Here is an 18,579-nt window from a genome sequence, read left to right as displayed (position 1 = left end):
CATGCCGGCGCTCTGTGAGGGGTTTGCAGTGTTGTGGCACCAGCACCAGTAACCAAGGCCTATTTTTTCTGCCCCTGTTCAACAGGGATATGTAATTACAATTCTTGATCTAATATTTCACAGCAGGGCCCATTCCTGTGCTCCACCAAGAGTAACTGTGAGGGCTTACAGTGTTGTGGCAACACCACCACCACCACCACCAAAGGCCCAATTTTTCTGCCCCTGTTCAACAGGGGTATGTAATTACAATTCTTGATATAATATTTCATAGCAGGGCCAATTCCAGCACCCACCAAGAGTAACTATGAGGACTTATGCCCCGTACACACGGTCGGATTTTCCGATGGAAAATGTCCGATCGGAGCGTGTTGTCGGAAATTCCGACCGTGTGTGGGCTCCATCGGACATTTTCCATCGGATTTTCCGACACACAAAGTTGAAGAGCAGGAAATAAAATGTTCTGACAACAAAATCCGATCGCGTCAATTCCGACCGTGTGTGGCCTGTTCCGACGCACAAAGTGCCGCGCATGCTCAGAAGAAATTCCGGCATGGAACAGCTCTTTCTGGTAAACTTAGCGTTCGCAATGGATACAGCACTTTCGTCACGCTGCAATGTCAAAAATGGTTTAATACAGCGCACTCTCTTCTTCTTTATAATGTGAGAAGAATTAAGTAGTTTTGCTGCTCATATTCACACACACTTCTCACAAAGTTTTATTTTTGTTTTTTTATTGGGATTCGCTGAATATATTGTTATTAGTTGTCACATCTGACAGAATGTTTTTTTTTGTATTTTATTTTATTTGGGATTTTAAGCCTTTTTTTTTTTTTAGATTTAATGTTTGTATTTTTTCCAAGGCTGATCTTTGTTCAATGTTATTTTTATTTTTACTCCAGGATATTTTTGTGTGTCAAGTTACCCCAACACCATTGATATCTTGTATTATTTAATCTCAAGGAGATTGTTTGTTGTTGGTGTCCCTTGTTCATTTCACATTGTATATTTGAAATGTACCTGAATCCTCACAAACAAACAGTCCTTTTTGAAGTAAAACACATAGGAGAGTATAATTCAAAACAAAAAAACCTTTATTAAGGGCTCAGAACCAAACAAAGAGGAAGGCAACACTGGATCAACAGGAGAAATTAGCGAAGCCCGGGACCCCCACGGCAGACATTAATTCTTGAACATCAAAATTGGTGGCCTGAGGAGTCCATATGTAAGGGAGGGCAGTCTGGTCCAGAATTCACAGAGATCCAGATAGCAGCAGATGACATGTGTGTCCCCAGGCTGTGGTACCACAAGAGGCTGCATTTTTTGGCCGACCAGACTGGACCCAGGGTCCTCACTTTCTGGTCTTCCTTCCATGCTCCATTCCGGGCTGTGGCTGTGCTGTTGGAGATGTGGCAGGAGGAGGAGTAGGACCTGGAGGAGGAGGAGGACTGGGAGGACCTGGAGGAGAAGGAGGAGGAGGAGGAGGACCTGCAGGAGGAGGAGGAGGAACATCGCAAAGGTGTGTCTGAGATGTAATTTGGCCCCTCATACCTTTGTTAAGAGCCTCCAATATGAGCGACTCACACATGAGTTGTTGTCCCTCCTCCATCCTCTGCATTTTATAGGCAATGGTGGCAGCAATGTCCTCCTCCATGGTGTGTGGTGCTCCCAGGACCTCTGTAGCCCTCCAAAAGAGTCCTCTGGCAGCCTCCTCTAGGGCACTCCTCCTCCTGCCACTTTCTCTTTCCAGGGGGGTGGAGGGACCTGCGGATCAGCCACCCGGCTCAGCCCGGCCACCTCCTGGCTGAGACTTCCCTGTGTATGAAAAAGGGACATGGTTTTAGTTTTTGCTTCCTCAATCACAATCCTTAATTAGTACTCCCAACTAACATCTAGGTAACATCAGTTTAATAAAAAATTACGGAATGAGAGGAAAATTCAGAAGCACCACATCCCAAATAATAACTTTAAATATTAGAGAAGGGCATTGAGGCCATTCTGTAGGCCTCAGGGACTTTTAACGGTGCTTAAGTCAAACAATATACCGGACGTATCATAAAATAATATTTTATTATACACTCACATTAAAAGGAAACAGACATTAATAAAGGACAGTATACAAAACAGAAAAAAAGGGGGGGAGGATAACCCTTTGATACAGAAGTTAATACCACTTTCTCAACATGTTTCGCTTGCATAAGCTTCTTCAGGAGATATATTTGTGATATTAGAGTCAACTGTAGAGAGAAATATACAATTAAAAAGGGGACTTGTGTAATGGCAAATGCTTCCTCCTCAGTTCCCACCTCACTATAACGGCATGCAGAGAGGGATAAAATCCCTAAAGCATAACACTTCTCAATAGAATCAATCAAAGATAACAAAAGGCTACATCCAACAGATGGTAGATTTGCAAAATTGCTGAAAAAATGTAAAAAATGGTTCTGGTGTTGCAGTGGAGTAGCAGTCAAAGAGGGGGGCAGTATACGTCCATACACAGCTGATGGATAAGCTGGACCTGGAGGTATTGCTGCAAACTCTCACAGAGAACTGTGTTAATCAAGATTTCTAATTGAACAAAATAGCCAGTCAGGAGGATCCCTCTGCCCCGTGTGTTCTTTCTATTCTATTCCCCGCCCCTTTTCGTTCAGCGCAGTGGGGGAAGAGCACATGGCGGAGTCACAGCAGGTGCGTGATAATTACAGGAACGAGGAGGAGGAAAGCCCGGATCCGGACACGTCCCGATCCAGAAGGAGACGAAAGTGGTCAAAAGTCTGCACAGGAATTACGGGGTACGACGATCGAAAGATCAGCTCAGGAAGCGCTGGTCGGACCTGAAATTAAGAGATCCAGAGCAGTACCGAAAGATCCGGAGAGTGCTGCAAAAAAGTAAGTAGTTGTGCTGTGTTCCTATTCTTTCTGTCTTTATTCCGTTCGTGCTGCTCCATATGCTTTTCTTAATTGTACAGTTTAAAAGGGCAACTTTAATGTTCATGGGCCCATTATTCATTCGTATCAAACATTTTTCTTTCAGCCTCTAAAACACCATTGTTTAGGCCATATGCATTTTCCCACATTTTTTAGGGCCTACTTGGATGCCAAATATTTGTTTGTCTAGATGGGTTTGTTACTAGAATGAAATGCCAACTAGATTGTGTGTAAGGAGAGGACACTGAGCAGCTGTTTTCACATCTGGACACTGGAGCACTAGTGTGGGACACAAGAACACAATTTTTATTAGGGGGCCACACAGGTGCTCCAGTGTATACTATAGGGGGGTCTCCATCTGTGAAGCTTGTACTAAACAGGTAAAGTATTGCAGCTTGACAAAGGCCAATAAAAAAAAATACATCTTTGAACTCGGCTAAAATAGACAAATGTACCCCACTTCCAAGCAATGTTTCCTATTTCTAGTTCTGCCATCAAATATCTGTGTGCTAATTATACCATTTTTGTTTTACATAGGGGAGAAAAGACTCGGAGGACACCCCTCATCCGAGGAGACCACAGACCCCCCACCTATGGAAGAAGGTGAAATACCCCCAACCCAAGAAGAGCAGGAGGAAGAAGAAGATGTGGTGGAAATTGGCACCACAACAGGTGAGTGTCTGCGATCACAGGCTCAGGTAAAAGAGATGGATGGTGGCAGATTTTTGATACCTGTTTTTGTTTGGTTTCTCTCTTTTTAGGTGATCGTGATGTGAGGGATCGAGATCCTTTCACATCTGAAAGTGCCCAGATCCTGATCGGGGAGATCATGGGGTGTAATGTCGAATTGCAAAACATCCAGAAAAAAATAAATGATGTGATTCAAAAAAATAATAACATCATTGATGTTTTGGGGCGAATTTAAAACCCCACAAAATCACTTGTTTTATTGTGGTCCAATGTTTTAAATCTTTTTGCAATGTTTTGAAAAGCTAAATTTGGAGGATGCACACAGTGTGCCAACATGTGCTATCTGCCATCACGGGAGATCAATGGACGCGTTTTAGGGGTGCAAAACGCTATTAGGCTTAGGCTATTTTTAAAACTTTTTTTGCATTGATACATGTCCCCTGGAGCAGGACCCGGGTCCCCAAACCCTTCTAATTCCAGGTTGTGAGGCCACAAAACATGAAAAATGCCAAGGGGTATGAATACTTTTGCAAGGCACTGTACCTGAAACATAAATCAGGTACCCTTGTCAAGAAAGAAAGAAAGAAAGAAAGAAAGAAAGAAAGAAAGAAAGAAAGAAAGAAAGAAAGAAAGAAAGAAAAGCTAGTCTGAAGATTTAAGGAGAGGCAGGAATAGAGTTTATTTATTTTTTTCTTTAGAGCATCCCTTAGAGAATACCTTATTTTATATGACACAAAGTTGGTCTGATTAATGTTGAAACACCCAATCAAATGGCACCTCATCCCAAATGTATAGGTAAATCTAGGTAGAGGAATAACGAGGATTTTTACGGTGCCAAGAAAATCCTGAAAAAGTTATTGTTTAAAAAGTATATAACTAATATTTTATTATAACAGATTCAGGGTTAAAAAATACAAGGAAAAATATTTACAATAATAGTATGGTAGTCACAAAGAGCAGGTTCATATGGAATAGATACATTGCATCTTATTTTATATGTTTTTTAAAGGTCTTTTATTATCTACTATTTAGTTAATATCCTTTATATTCATAATAACAACAATTTTTATTTATTTGTGCAAGACCCTTAGGGGGGGATTTACTGAAACTGGTGCACACAGAATCTGGTGCAGCTGTGCATAGTAACCAATCAGGTAACAGGTTTTATTGTCAAGGCTTAATTGAACAAGCTGAAGTTAGAAGCTGAGTACAATTAACTGCAAAGCTGCACCAGATTATGTGTGCACCAGTTTTAGTAAATCTACCCCTTAGGGTCCTTTCACACTGGGGCGGTTTGCAGGCACTATTGCGCTAATAATAGCGCCTGCAAACCGACCCGAAAGTGCCGCTGCTTTCATTCCAGTGTGAAAGCCCCAAGGGCTTTCACACTGGAGCAATGCGCTGGCAGGATGGTAAAAAAAGTCCTGCCAGCAGCATCTTCGGAGCGGTGAAGGAGCGGAGTGTATACCGCTCCTTCACAGCTCCTGCCCATTGAACTCAATGGGATGGCGCGGCTATACCACCGGCAAAGCGACTCTGCAGAGGCGCTTTGCGGTGGTTTTTAACCATTTCTCGGCCGCTAGCGGGGGGTAAAACCGCCCCGCTAGCGGCCGCATACCGACGGTAAAGCGCCGCCGTGTCTTTTTTATCATAGTGTCCAAATACGCTCATTTTAGTTATTTGTATAAGGAGGGAGGTTATCTTGCAATTGCAGTCAGCTGTAATGTGCATTAGTTTTTTTTGTGTACTTCACTAGACATGCTGGACATTGTAGTCCACTGTTCCCCCCTTGCCCATAAATACCATCTTGAAAATGGCCTTCCCCAAGGCCTAATAAAGGAGCATTCATGCTAAGGATGCATGCCACTATTCGGAATCCAGCACAGTGGCATCAACGAGACCAGACCAGCACACTGCAGCGGTATTTTTAACTAATTTAAACAGGTACAGCAAGCAACAGTTCAGGCATCCTGGATACAACCAGTTTTTATTGGCCTGCTGTCTACATAAAAAGAATGTACAGTATATATGCAGTGTATATACAGTATATATATACAAGCACATACTATATATAATCATTCTGAGTAAAAACATTTTAAATATTTTATTTCTCTTTTTGCTCTACGCATGACCAAGGTAGCTGTTAAGTTATAACATGCATGTATAATTACATCACTGTTATATAGATTTTAATTTTGTATTAATAAAAACATTTACAGCTTGCATAGCTTTTGGCATATGCTAACTTACCTGGAAGTAGTGATCCTCTAAGAAAAGCAATTGCATTTGATATGTTTTTATAAGCTTGGGTGGATTGGATTTGTAACGTAAGGATAACAGAATCTGTAGAAAAGAAAGAGGATTTATAAGTAATTTTGGACCAGGGCACTTATTTAATGCAAAAATCTTTTTTTTTTTTAATTGTTTATTTATTATTCTTTTTTAAAGAAAGAGAAAAAGAAGAAAAGCATACATATACATGTAAATAAGTCAAACAAAGGGGGATAAAATCCCACAGGGTTATAGTAATAACAGTCTTTGTAAAAATGAAACATTATAAAGTGTCAGATGAATATCAAACAGTTTAAATATATCATGGTAGTAAAAAGAGAACTGTTAGAACAAGATCAGCTGGAAGTTGGGTAGAATCTTTTTTATATATAAAGAAAAAAGAAACATAGTGTTCCGCTCCTTAGACATATCAATCTAGGACCATAGGTTGAGTCTCCAAGTTATATTCAGTGGAGTCCCATTTGCCCCATATAATGTCAAAACTGGGTAAGGAATCCTCAATTATGGCTGTAATGTGTTCAATCCTACGAATGTCTACGATGGCCACAAGAAATTGTGTAAATGTGGGGGGTGTTGGCTAACCGGCATTGTGGTATGGCCCGCTTAGCTGCCAGTAAAATAAATGCCATCAGTTTCCTGAGGGGTGTAGGTGTTTTCAGAGGGGGTAGACCCAGGAGGAGGTGTATAGGGTGGCGAGGTATTGGAATGCCTAGGACTTTTCCCAAAAGACTGTGGACTTGTGACCAAAAGGGTATGATCATAGGACATTCCCAGAATATATGGTAGTGGGTACCTTAAGGAGGAGCTGCATCTCCAGCATTGCCCAGAGAGTGTCAATTTCTGTGTCATTAGAAATTCTAGGGTCCTATACCAAAACATTAAAATTTTATATGCGGTTTTCTTCTGAGCCACACATCTAGAGACTTTAGATGTAACGTCCCAAATTTTCCTCCATTCATCCAGAGAAATGAGTCTGTGTAATATATGGGACCATTTCCACATGTAAGAATGGCTTTGCTCTGTAATCGAGGGAGTAGCATGTAGAATCTTATAGATATAGGAGAACAGGTGAGATTCGTAAGGGCCCCTAGAGCACAACAATTCAAAGTCTGTGGGTATATCTAAGGTTGTTTGCGGGGTTCTGGTGGTGAAAAAATCTTTAATCTGTAGGAAGGAATAAAAAAAATTTTTTCGGGACTTTATGCTTGGATTGCAAATCAGAGAAAGTAAGAAGTTTGCATGTCACTGGGTGAACCAGGTGACGTAGTTGGAATATGCCAGCCCTAGTCCAAGGTAACATGGAATCATAGGATAAGCTGTCAGGAATTTCCGGGTTGAAGAGGATATTTATTAAAGGGAAGCATGGGGATGAGAGGGAGTATTTTCCAGAGCAGCATTTCCAGATTGAAAGTGTGAACAGCATTGGATTCAAGCAAACCTTGCATAGTTGTGTGGTATATTTGTCAGAGGATGGCCATAAAATACAGCATCGGTGGGCAGGAACTGCAAAGCTCATCTCAATCTCAAACCATCTATTAGGGGCGCATGTGGATGTCCAAGAGGCTATAGCCCTTAGATGAGTGGCATAATAATACTTGATTATGTCAGGTGTTCCTAGGCCTCCTCTATCTCGGGTTGCAAGGAGGACTGACTGAGCTAGCTATCCTATGAGAAGCATTGTTCCATCTAAAATTTAGAAAATTCCTTTGAAGTGATTTCAGTTGGGACATTGGGATCATTACTGAGGGGGTCTCAAAAAGCTATAGCAGTTTAGGGAGTATTGACATTTTGAGGACGTTAATCCTCCCAATGAGGGACAGGGGAAGCTTCGTCCAAGTTTTCAATAGTTTATTTAGTCTATGAATAAGGGGGGAAAGTTAACTTGAAAAAGCGTAGAATATAAAGGAGTTAGATGAACACCAAGATATCCCGTGACCACGTCCGTTAGTGACTAAACAATGTAGGGAAGAGGAGCTACGTTCTAACGTCACTGCTGCTCGTCCAGTCCCAGAAGTTACGGGCTGTTTGGAAGCCGGCCGGCTCATCTTTTTATGCTTATCTTGCCTTGTAATATCCTTTGATTTGTAAGTGTTCATTTTTCTCTTTTATAATCTTAATAAATGTTAAGGATTTATGCTATGTGAGGCTTTTTGTTTTTTTGGTGAACATACTGCCCACTATACTGATCTATTTGTTGATCTTCCTGCTGACGCTGAGGAGTCCAGTACATGCCAGTGAGATCCCGGGCTGGGGTTACAGCCACTCGCCCAGTGTGGTCCCCTGTAATAAGGGACCACCAATTTCTGGTAAGCGGCAGTCCTTTCTGTGGTGGAGGATATTTTTTCACTTGTCACTTTAGTGTGGAACCTCACGGCACATCACTTTTGCATTATCATCATAATTGGACCTTTTCTTATGTTTCATCTTGTTCACTTCTCTGCAACATGGATTGATTTTTTGTTTTTTTCATTTTCATCAAGTCATTGGGCAATTTCTAGTTAATTTTTAGTATATTCTTTCATTATATTTTATATATATTTTTGTTATACACGTATCTGCATTCGTATGTTTGTTGCACTATATATTTTATTTACCATATAGTTTGATGCACTCAATTTTTGCATTTTTTTGGGTCTATTTAACTCCATTTTATTTTACTCGGTGTGACTTTTTGGCACCTATCATTGGGCGCATATGTCATTTTGTTTACTATTCCCACTATCTAGCGTGACTTTTTGCTCTGTAACCAAGATATTTAAGTGAATGGAGGCACCAGCGGTAATTAAAATTCTCTTGTAAAGATTTGAGTGTATCTGTCGGGATGTTAATAGAGAGGGCTTCAGTTTTGGTCGAGTTGATTTTAAAACCAGAGAGGCTGCCAAACGAGTTTAAGGTTGCATGAAGTGATGGGAGTGAAATCTGGGGATGAGTTATCATTCACAAAATGTCATCAGCAAATAGCGACAGTTTGTACTCCCGGTGTCTCAGCGTCACCCCTTTTATATCCAGATAGAGAGCGTATGGCCTCGGCCAAGGGCTCAAGACTGAGGATAAAAAGTGTGGGGGGGTAGAGGGCATCCCTGCCTGGTGCTGTTCCTTAGGGGGAATGATGAGGAGACATGAGAAGCCAACTGCACCTGAGAGGTGGGTGTAGAGTATAGCGCTTTTAGGGCTTGTATGAAAGGACTGGAGAATCCGTATCTAGACAGTATGGCAAACATGAACGACCAGTCTAGGCGATCAAATCCCTTTTGAGCATCTAAGCTAAGCACTATAGCGGGTCTCTTGGTTTTAGTCAGTAGGTCAGTTGGATCAATGGTACGTCTGGTATTATCTCCTGCATGTCTAGTGGGGACAAATCCTACCCGATCCTTATGTATAAGGGAGGGAAGTAGTAAAGAGAGTCTATTTGCCAGTATTTTAGTGAAGATTTTATAATCAGAATTCAGGAGAGCAATGGGGCGATAGCTGTCCGGTAGTGATGGGTCTTTGTACAGTTTCGGGATAACTGTTATATAGGCATGTAGGAACTGGGAGTGGGGAGTTTTCCCGTTCATCAGAGAGGTAATTAGACTTACCATATGGGGAACTAAGACAGAAAGGAACTTTTTATAATAGGAGTAAGGGAGTCCGTCAGGTCCTGGGGATTTGTGGGACGGGAGTTGGTTGATAACTGCAGTGATTTCTTCAACCGAAATGGGTGCGTTTAGTCCTGAACAGTCGTCAGGGGATAGTGTGGGAAGGTTCAAAGACTCAATGAAAGTGTTACATTTTCCTGGGTAAGTTGGGAATCTGGGTCTGTGGAAGGCAATTATACAGGTTCTGGTAGAATTCACCAAAGACCTTGGACATGGTTTGGGGGCAGTAGGTAGGGTTGCCATCAAGTTGTATTAAGAAATCAGGGATAGAGGCAGAGGATCGTGGCCTCAATTTGTTGACCAACACTCTATGAGGCTTGTTAGCGTATTTATAAAACTTTTGTTTGGACCACAGCATGGATTTAGAAAGTTTGTTCAGGTCTAAAGACTTTATGCGATTACGCAAGGAGATTACAGTACAGAGGCGAACCACTGTGGGGGAGTTGAGTAGACACTCCTCTGCTTTAGATAATTCAGTCAGAAGAGACGAGCGTTGGAGACCATGATCTCGTTTAAGTTGAGAAGCAGAGGAAATGCACTCGCCCCTAAAGAAGGCTTTGTGGGCTTCCCACAGAGTGGAGGCCTCAGCAACCGAACCCTCATTCAGTTGAAAGAATTCAGTCAATTTTTGCTGTAAGTGCGTTTGAACACTAGATGTGATGAGGAGAGACTCATTAAGGCGCCAGTGACATTTCTTAGGTGTAGGTGTAAATAAGAGAAGATCTAATAGTATGGGTGCATGATCTGTCCAGGTGATCTGGTTAATTTCTGAATTAACCACATATGTCAGGAGGGGAGCCGAGACAAAGAAGTGGTCTAGTCTTGTGTATAATCTATGAGGTGGGGAATAAAATGTGAATTGTTTGGCAGTTGGATGTTTCACCCTCCAAGTGTCAAAGAGATTATGAGCCAGAATTAATTTTCATAATTAGGAGGAAATCTTTTGGACTTGGGGAGATGGGATAGTTTGAAATAGGGCAAACCTGTCTTTGGTCGGGGACATGAATATATTGAAATCGCCCCCAATTATCATTAGGGGTTGAGAAAAGGGCTGAATTTTCTCAAAGAAATCTTCTAGAAATCCAATCTGTCCCGAGTTGGGTGCATACACATTAGCAAGGGTAAATGAAGTATTTTTGTGATCACAGTTCAGGAGGACCTAATGGCCTTGGGGGTCTAGGTAGGAGGATTTGACACATATGGCAGAGGATCGTCTAAATCGCTTGTTGGGTGGCGGCGCATGCAGATGCAGCGGCTGGGTGCTCTGTACAGCAGTGTGAGAGGATGACTGTTTGCTATGAGCGAGAGGAGCTGCTGGCTATTTGCTGTAGGCAGGAAAATGCTGTGTGTACTATGGAAGGCCAGGACTACGCTTTAGTGCCTTGGGTTTCATGTCCTGCCCCACTATATGCTCTGCTAGGAGCTTTGCCAGAGATTCAGCACTTTGGGAAGTGTGCTGAGACTGCAATTGATGCCATGGCAGCTGCTGCAGAGCTGACAGGAAAAAAAGAAAAGCACTGGAGGAAAAGCAAGCAATCTAAGCAGTGGAGGTGCAACACACTAAAACTTCCCCTGGAGAGCTCATGCTTAGCTGAGTGTGCTGAGGCTGCCGTTAAAGCATCCAAAGGAACTGTTGGAGGTGCTGATGTTTTTCTTGGGAGACACAGGAGGAAACGGAGGTACAGGAAACAGAAACGGGGTAAGAGAGCGGGTATAAGATTAAGACTGGAAGCTCGCCCATATAGACCTGTGTTGCCAAGTCTTTTTCTTAGCAATTGCCGGTCTCTTTAAACAAGATGGATGAACTCAGGCTGTGGTTTATTACACACAAATTAAATAGCTGTGTGACTGTCCTCACAGAGACCTGGCTGGATGGTTCTATACCTGATGAGGCCATTGAGCTGGCAGGCTGCTCTGTCTATCGAACGGATAGGACTGCGGACTCTGGAAAGACTAAAGGAGGTGGTCTGTGTGTATATGTCAACAATAACTGGAGTACAACTATCAATATTGTCGGGACATACTGTTCACCTGATTTGGAATATCTTATGCTAAAATGTAGACCTTTTTTCATACCAAGAGAATTTACTAATGTTATAATTGTGGCTGTGTACATACCTCCACAGGTTAATTCTAAGCTGGCTCTGGAGGAATTATATGATGCTATCAACATTCAACTGAATGCACATCCAGAGGGGGTTGTGATTGTGGCTGGCAATTTTAACCATGTGGAGCTAGAAATGGTTCTTCCTAAATTTTATAAGAATGTGCACTTTCCAACAAGGGAGAACAATATTTTAGATCAGGTATATACAAATGTTTCCAGTGCATATAGAGCTACTTTGTTGCCACATCTTGGTCTATCAGATCATACCTCTTTCATGATGATCCCATGTTATAAGCCTCTTGTTTGCAGAACAAAACCAGATATTAAAACCATACAGGTTTGGAGTGAGGAGTCAAATTCACTCCTGCAAGAGTGCTTTGAATTAACTGATTGGAATGTATTTGCACAGGATGCAGACTTATGCCCCGTACACACGGTCGGATTTTCCGATGGACAATGTCCGATCGGAGCATGTTGTCGGAAATTCCGACCGTGTGTGGGCGCCATCGGACATTTTCCATCGGATTTTCCGACACACAAAGTTGGACAGCAGGAGATAAAATTTTCCGACAACAAAATCCGATCGCGTCAATTCCGACCGTGTGTGGCCTGTTCCGACGCACAAAGTGCCACGCATGCTCTGAAGAAATTCCGACACGGGACAGCTCGTTCTGGTAAACTTAGCATTCGCAATGGATACACCACTTTCGTCACGCTGCAATGTAAAAAATGGTTTAATACAGCGCACTCTCTTCTTCTTTATAATGTGACAAGAATTAAGTGGTTTTGCTGCTCATATTCACACACACTTCTCACAAAGTTTGATTTGTGTTTTTTTAGTGGGATTCCCTCAATATATTGTTATTAGTTGTCACATCTGACAGTTTTATATTTTTTTATATTTTTTTTTTGGTTTTTAAGCCTTTTTTTTTCTTTAATGTTTGGATTTTTTCCAAGGCTGATCTTTGTTCAATGTTATTTTTATTTTTACTCCAGAATATTTTTGTGTGTGTTTTGTGTGGCAAGTTACCCCAACACCATTGATATCTTTTATTATTTAATCTCCATGAGATTGTTTGTTGTTGGTGTCCCTTGTTCATTTCACATTGTATATTTGCAATGTACCTGAATCCTCACAAACCAACTATCATTTTTTAAGTAAAACACATAGGAGAGTAGAATTCAAAACAAAAATCCTTTATTAAGGTATCAGAACCAAACAAAGAGGAAGGCAACACTGGATCAACAGCAGAAATTAGTGAAGCCTGGGACCCCCAGGGCAGACATCAATTCTTAAACCTCAAAATTGGTGGCCTGAGGAGTCCATATATAAGGGAGGGCAGTCTGGTCCGGGATTCACAGAGACTCGGATAGCAGCAGATGACATCAGTGTCCCCAGGCTGTGGTACCACAAGAGGCTGCATCTTTTGGCCGACCAGACTGGATCCAGGGCAATCACTCTCTGGTCTTCCTTTCACACTTCCTTCCGGGCTGTGGCTGTGCAGTAGGAGATGTGGCAGGAGGAGGAGTAGGACCTGGAGGAGGAGGAGGACTGGGAGGACCTGGAGGAGGACTGGGAGGACCTGGAGGAGGACTGGGAGGACCTGGAGGAGAGGGAGGAGGAGGAGGAGGACCATCCCAAAGCTGTGTGTGAGGTGTAAGTTGTCCCCTCACACCTTTCTCCAGAGCCTCTGAAATGAGGGCCTGACACCTGGCTTGTTGGCCCTCCTCCATCCTCTGCATTTTATAGGCAATGAATGCCGCAAGGTTCTCCTGCCTGGTGTGTGGTGCTCCCAGGACCTCTGTAGCCCTCCAAAAAAATCTGATAGCCGCCTCCTCTAGGCTACTCCTCCTGCTGCCACTTTCTGTTTTCAGGGTGGGTGGAGGGACCTGCAGATCAGCCACCTCCTGGCTGAGACTTCCCTGTGTATGAAAAAGGGACATGGTTTTAGTTTTTGCATCATCAATCACAATCATAAATTAGTACTCCCAACTAACATCTAGGTAACATCATTGATAGTACAAGCAGAAATATTTAGAGGAATGCTATACCTGGCTCAATCTGGGCTCCTCCACATGTGGCCTGGAAGGCCCAGGTTGGGCGTCAGAAGCCTCAGCCGGGGGGGAAGGAAGTGTGGAAGGAAGACTGGAGAGGGATGGCCTGGGTTCAGTCTGGCCTGCCAGAAAGTGCAGCCTGTCGTAGTACAACATCCTGGGGACATAGATGTCATCTGCTGCTCTGGATCTCTGTGAATCCAGGACTTTCTTGCGCTCCCTCAGATATGTGCTCCTCAGGCAACCAATTAAGATCTTCAAATAAGTGATGTCTGCCGTGGGGATCACCTGCTTCACAATTTCACACAATTGCTCCAGTGCTGCCTTCCTCTTTGCTTGGTTTTTGAAATGGGGGTGGGTAATCTCCCACAGACAGGGCAGCTCCCTTAGCATATCAATGAATAGTGACATGAAGTCAGTATCTCTCATTAAGATATCCATGTTCACTGCAAGACACAACACAAGACAAAGCCTAATGTCAGACAAAACTCTCCTAATCTTGTTACAATATAGTCCTCAATCTAGAAGCAGTATAGGCCCAAGTTTGTCTCTTACCTTCGTTCTTACGATCGGCGCGTCCAATGCTCATTCCTCCGCTCACAGATCGTACGTAATACGCACGCGTGTTAAGCTTTATAGACACTGCGCATGTGTGTAACTCCGCCCGCCCCTGACGTTCTTTCTATTCTATTCCCCGCCCCTTTTCGTTCGGCGCAGTGGGGGAAGAGCATGATGGCGGAGTCACACCAGGTGCGTGCTAATTGTAGCAACGAGGAGGAGGAGGAAAGCCCGGATCCAGGCACGTCCCGATCCAGAAGGAGACGTTTTAAGGCCACAAATATGTCGTTTGAGGAGATGTTGGAGATGGTCGACATCATGAAGAAGTCTGACTATGATAGCAAATATGGGCCTTACCCCAACCCGAACATCCGAAAGGCCAAGATCATGGTGAAAGTGGTCAGGAGTCTCGAGCGGAATTTCGGGGTCCGAAGATCAAAAGATCAGCTCAGGAAGCGGTGGTCGGACCTGAAGTTGAGAGAGCCGGAGCAGTACCGAAAGATCCGGAGAGTGCTGCAAAAAAGTAAGTAGTTGTGCTGTGTTTATATTCTTTCTGGCTTTATTCCGTTCGTTCTGCTCCAATATGCTTTTATTAATTGTAACGTTTAAAAAGGTCAACTTTAATGTTCATGGGCCCATTATTCGTTCGTATCAAACATTTTTCGTTCGGCCTCTAGAACACCATTGTTTAGGCCATATGCATTTTCCCACATTTTTTTGGGGCCTACTTGGATGCCAAATATTTGTTTAGGTAGATGGGTTTGTTACTAGAATGAAATGCAAACTAGATTGTGTGTAAGGAGAGGACACTGAGCAGCTGTTTTCACATCTGGACACTGGAGCACTAGTGTGGGACACAAGAACACCATTTTTATTAGGGGGGGCACACAGGTGCTCCAGTGTATACTATAGGGGGCGTTACATGTGTGAAGCTTGTACCAAACAGGTAAAGTATTGCAGCTTGACAAAGGGCAATAAAAAAAAGACATCTTTGAACTCGGCTAAAATAGACAATTGTACCCCACTTCCAAGCAATGTTTCCTATTTCTATAGTTCTGCCATCAAATATCTGTGTGCTAAGTATACCATTTTTGTTTTACATAGGGGAGAAAAGACTCGGACACCCCTCATCCCAGGAGAACACAGACCCCCCCCCTCTGGAAGAAGGGGAACTACCCCAAACCCAAGATGCTGAGCAGGAGGAAGAAGAAGATGTAGTGGAGATTGGCACCACAAGAGGTGAGTGTCTGCGACCACAGACTCAGGTAAAAGAGATGGCTGGTGGCAGATTTTTGAGACCTTTTTTTTTGTTCTTTATCTCTTTTTAGGTGATCGTGATGTTGTGGATCCAGAACGCTTTACTTCTGAAAGTGCCCAGATACTGATAGGGGAGATCATGGGGTGTAATCTCCAATTGCAAAACATCCAGCAACAAATACGTGATGTTATTACAAAAAATAATAACATCATTGATGTTTTGGGGCAAATTTAAACCCCACAAAATGACCGGTTTTCAGTATTTTCAATTTTAACAATGTTTTTAAAAGCCAAATTTGGAGGATGCACACAGTGTGCCAACATGTGCTATCTGCCATCACGGGAGATCAATGGACGCGCTTTGGGGGGGCAACCCCTTCCTCAATTATAAAGTAGCGTTGAGGAAGGGCTTGCTCCCCCAAAACACGTCCCTTGATCCCCCCTGATGGCAGATAGCACATGTTGACATTCGTAAATTGGTGTGCATCTTCCAAATTTGGCTTTTCCAGGGGTGAGTTCCCCCCATCTGAACGCTATATCAAACCCAGTTCCTAAATACTGATGTCTGATATAGCCTTCAGGTTTTACCTAATGTGAACTTTGTAAGTTCTAGTTTTTTGGCTTTCTTATTGGTTTTACACAGGCCTGTTTTATCTGAAATGGATATTTTGATTATTCATAATGCTACTGCAAACATTTTATACTACAAACATGTTGGTTTGTTTTAAAAACCTTTGGTAAATGCACATTTTGATTGTGCAGGTATAAAAAAGTGCCTTACTCAAGAATGTGTGGATTATTGTCTCAACACTACAACAACACTTTTGGGGTGATGTAATTGTTGTTTTATGCACAAATGGGGGTTATTTCCTAAGGGCAAATACACTTTGCACTACAAAAGCAGGTTCAGTGCAGTTGCAAGTGCACTTGAAGTGAAATGTGTTTTTGCATTTAGGAAGTACCAGCCAACACTGTTTTTTATAAGGTTACCCAATCACGACATTTTCTGCACTCAACACATTTCTGTCAGGGTCAGCTAAAACAAACACAAGCAGTAAATGTCCACCAAGAATTGCTTTTGGTTGTTTTTTATTTAAAAAAGGTGTCACATATTGTCTGGCATATTCATAGCCCCCCTACCCACAAAGAACTCCAGGTATCGTAACCGGACATCACGGGCATTCAGGGAGGGCAAGCCAGGACGGCCGCTTTCAAGTGCCGTCATTGTGGAAGTATTTGGGATTCCGGCCTCAGGCCCAACTGAGCCAGCATAGTTGACTGAATGTTTTCTTAAAAAATTATGGAGAACACAGCACGCCAGTATAATATGGTTCAGTTTATACTCCGCCATATGGATGGGTGTCAGAAATAGTCGGAACCGGCTGGCCAGGATTCCAAATGTGTTCTCCACCACTCTTCGGGCTCTGGCCAGCCGGTAATTAAAAACCCTCTGTTCCGGGGTGAGGGTCCTCATCGGGAATGGCCGCATCAGGTGGTCCCCCAGCGCAAATGCTTCATCAGCAACGAACACAAATGGGAGACCTTCAACATTGTCCTCTGGAGGTGGCAAGTCCAAACTGCCATTCTGGAGACGCCTGTAGAACTCCGTCTGGGCGATGACTCCACCATCGGACATCCGGCCATTCTTCCCCACGTCCACATACAAGAACTCGTAATTAGCCGACACCACCGCCAACATCACTATACTATTAAACCCCTTGTAGTTATAATAGTACGACCCCGAGTTGGGTGGTGGGACGATGTGGACGTGTTTCCCATCAATTGCCCCTCCGCAGTTAGGAAAGTCCCACCGCTGGGCAAAGTGGGAGGCCACAGTCTGCCATTCCTGTGGCGTGGAAGGAAACTGTTGAGGAAAAAAAAAAACATTACTATTTTTTCACAGAAACCTGGCAAGCAGATTAGACACAAACATTATGGGTCAACCTCCAGATAGCATTTATTAAGGGGAATTTAACAACAACAAAGTATAAGGTACACCTATCATATTCCCCCTCCCCCCCTCTCATGGGCCATTTCTAACATTATAGGGGGGGGGGACTCTTGGACAGGTAACCCTCTTCACTTCATTGAGAGATGAATGCCTAAATACAGGGTATTACTTGGAACAGCCCCTCCTTTGTTACACTATTGGCAGCCCACTGGGCAGGTAAGAAGTGTCATAATACAAAGATATAAATACACACTGTACACATTTGAGCACATTTGGACATTCTGCTTTTACCTATCAAGATCATAATAGGATACAAGAACTTTAAACAGTACCATTGGAAAGTATACAGGCAGGCCCTTGCACTACATGCTTTGGGGAATTCATCCATAAATCTGACCAGTAAAGAGATGGGTGTAGTGTGTATGGGTTTGGCAAAGTCAGCAGATAGATGATTGAGGATAGAGAATTGGGATCAGCTGACTTAGCAGTTGGGGGGAGGGAGGGTTACCAAAAATTTGGGGACACCACAAAAAAAAGCCTCTGGCCCTCTGCCTGAATTTAAATCCAAAATAACATTTCCAAACATTTTAGGGGGTGTTTGGGGTAAAGCACTACTATGGAGCTGATAAAATACATTGTTAAGTGACTACATGAGGTGAATATAGGGGCAGGAGACACCATGCTGGAGAGGTTATTGAAGGGGAAATATGTATGAAGGACATAAAATAATAATTACATAAAAATCCAGCATGCATGAGGACAAAGGGGACATTCACAGCATAATACAATCATGGTAATTAGGGAATGAGGAAAGAAATACAATATATTAGCAAACATTCAATACAATAAAATGTGATATAAAAGGAAAAAAATCTTACCTTCATATACTCCTTCTGCAGGACCTGTATGATGGCAGAACAGGTCTCTGGGATAATGATCCCCAGAGCCTGGGGGGGAGATGCCTGTCGAGAACTTGAGGTCCTGCAGGCTTCTCCCTGTGGCCAAATACCGCAAGGTAGCGACCAACCTCTGCTCCGGAGTGATGGCTTGCCTCATGCAGGTATCCTGCCTGCTGATATAGGGGGTCAGCAAAGCCAACAAACGGT

General features: G+C 43.0%; 1 protein-coding gene across 2 annotated transcripts in view; it reads right to left on the bottom strand.

The window, feature by feature from the left end:
* Window positions 1–18,579, bottom strand: part of NAALADL2 (N-acetylated alpha-linked acidic dipeptidase like 2) — a 2,111,880-nt gene that overhangs the window by 805,387 nt on the left and 1,287,914 nt on the right. For both annotated transcript variants that reach the window (XM_073626241.1, XM_073626242.1), the window contains exon 7: window positions 5,866–5,958. In XM_073626241.1, coding sequence (XP_073482342.1) covers window positions 5,866–5,958 — 93 coding nt within the window. The remainder of the gene's footprint in view (window positions 1–5,865; window positions 5,959–18,579) is intronic.

This window comes from Aquarana catesbeiana, linkage group LG04 (assembly GCF_042186555.1).
Source record: "Aquarana catesbeiana isolate 2022-GZ linkage group LG04, ASM4218655v1, whole genome shotgun sequence".
NCBI lineage: Eukaryota > Metazoa > Chordata > Amphibia > Anura > Ranidae > Aquarana > Aquarana catesbeiana.
The sequence above is the reverse complement of the archived record's forward strand: the minus strand, read 5'-3'. Positions and strand labels throughout refer to the sequence as shown.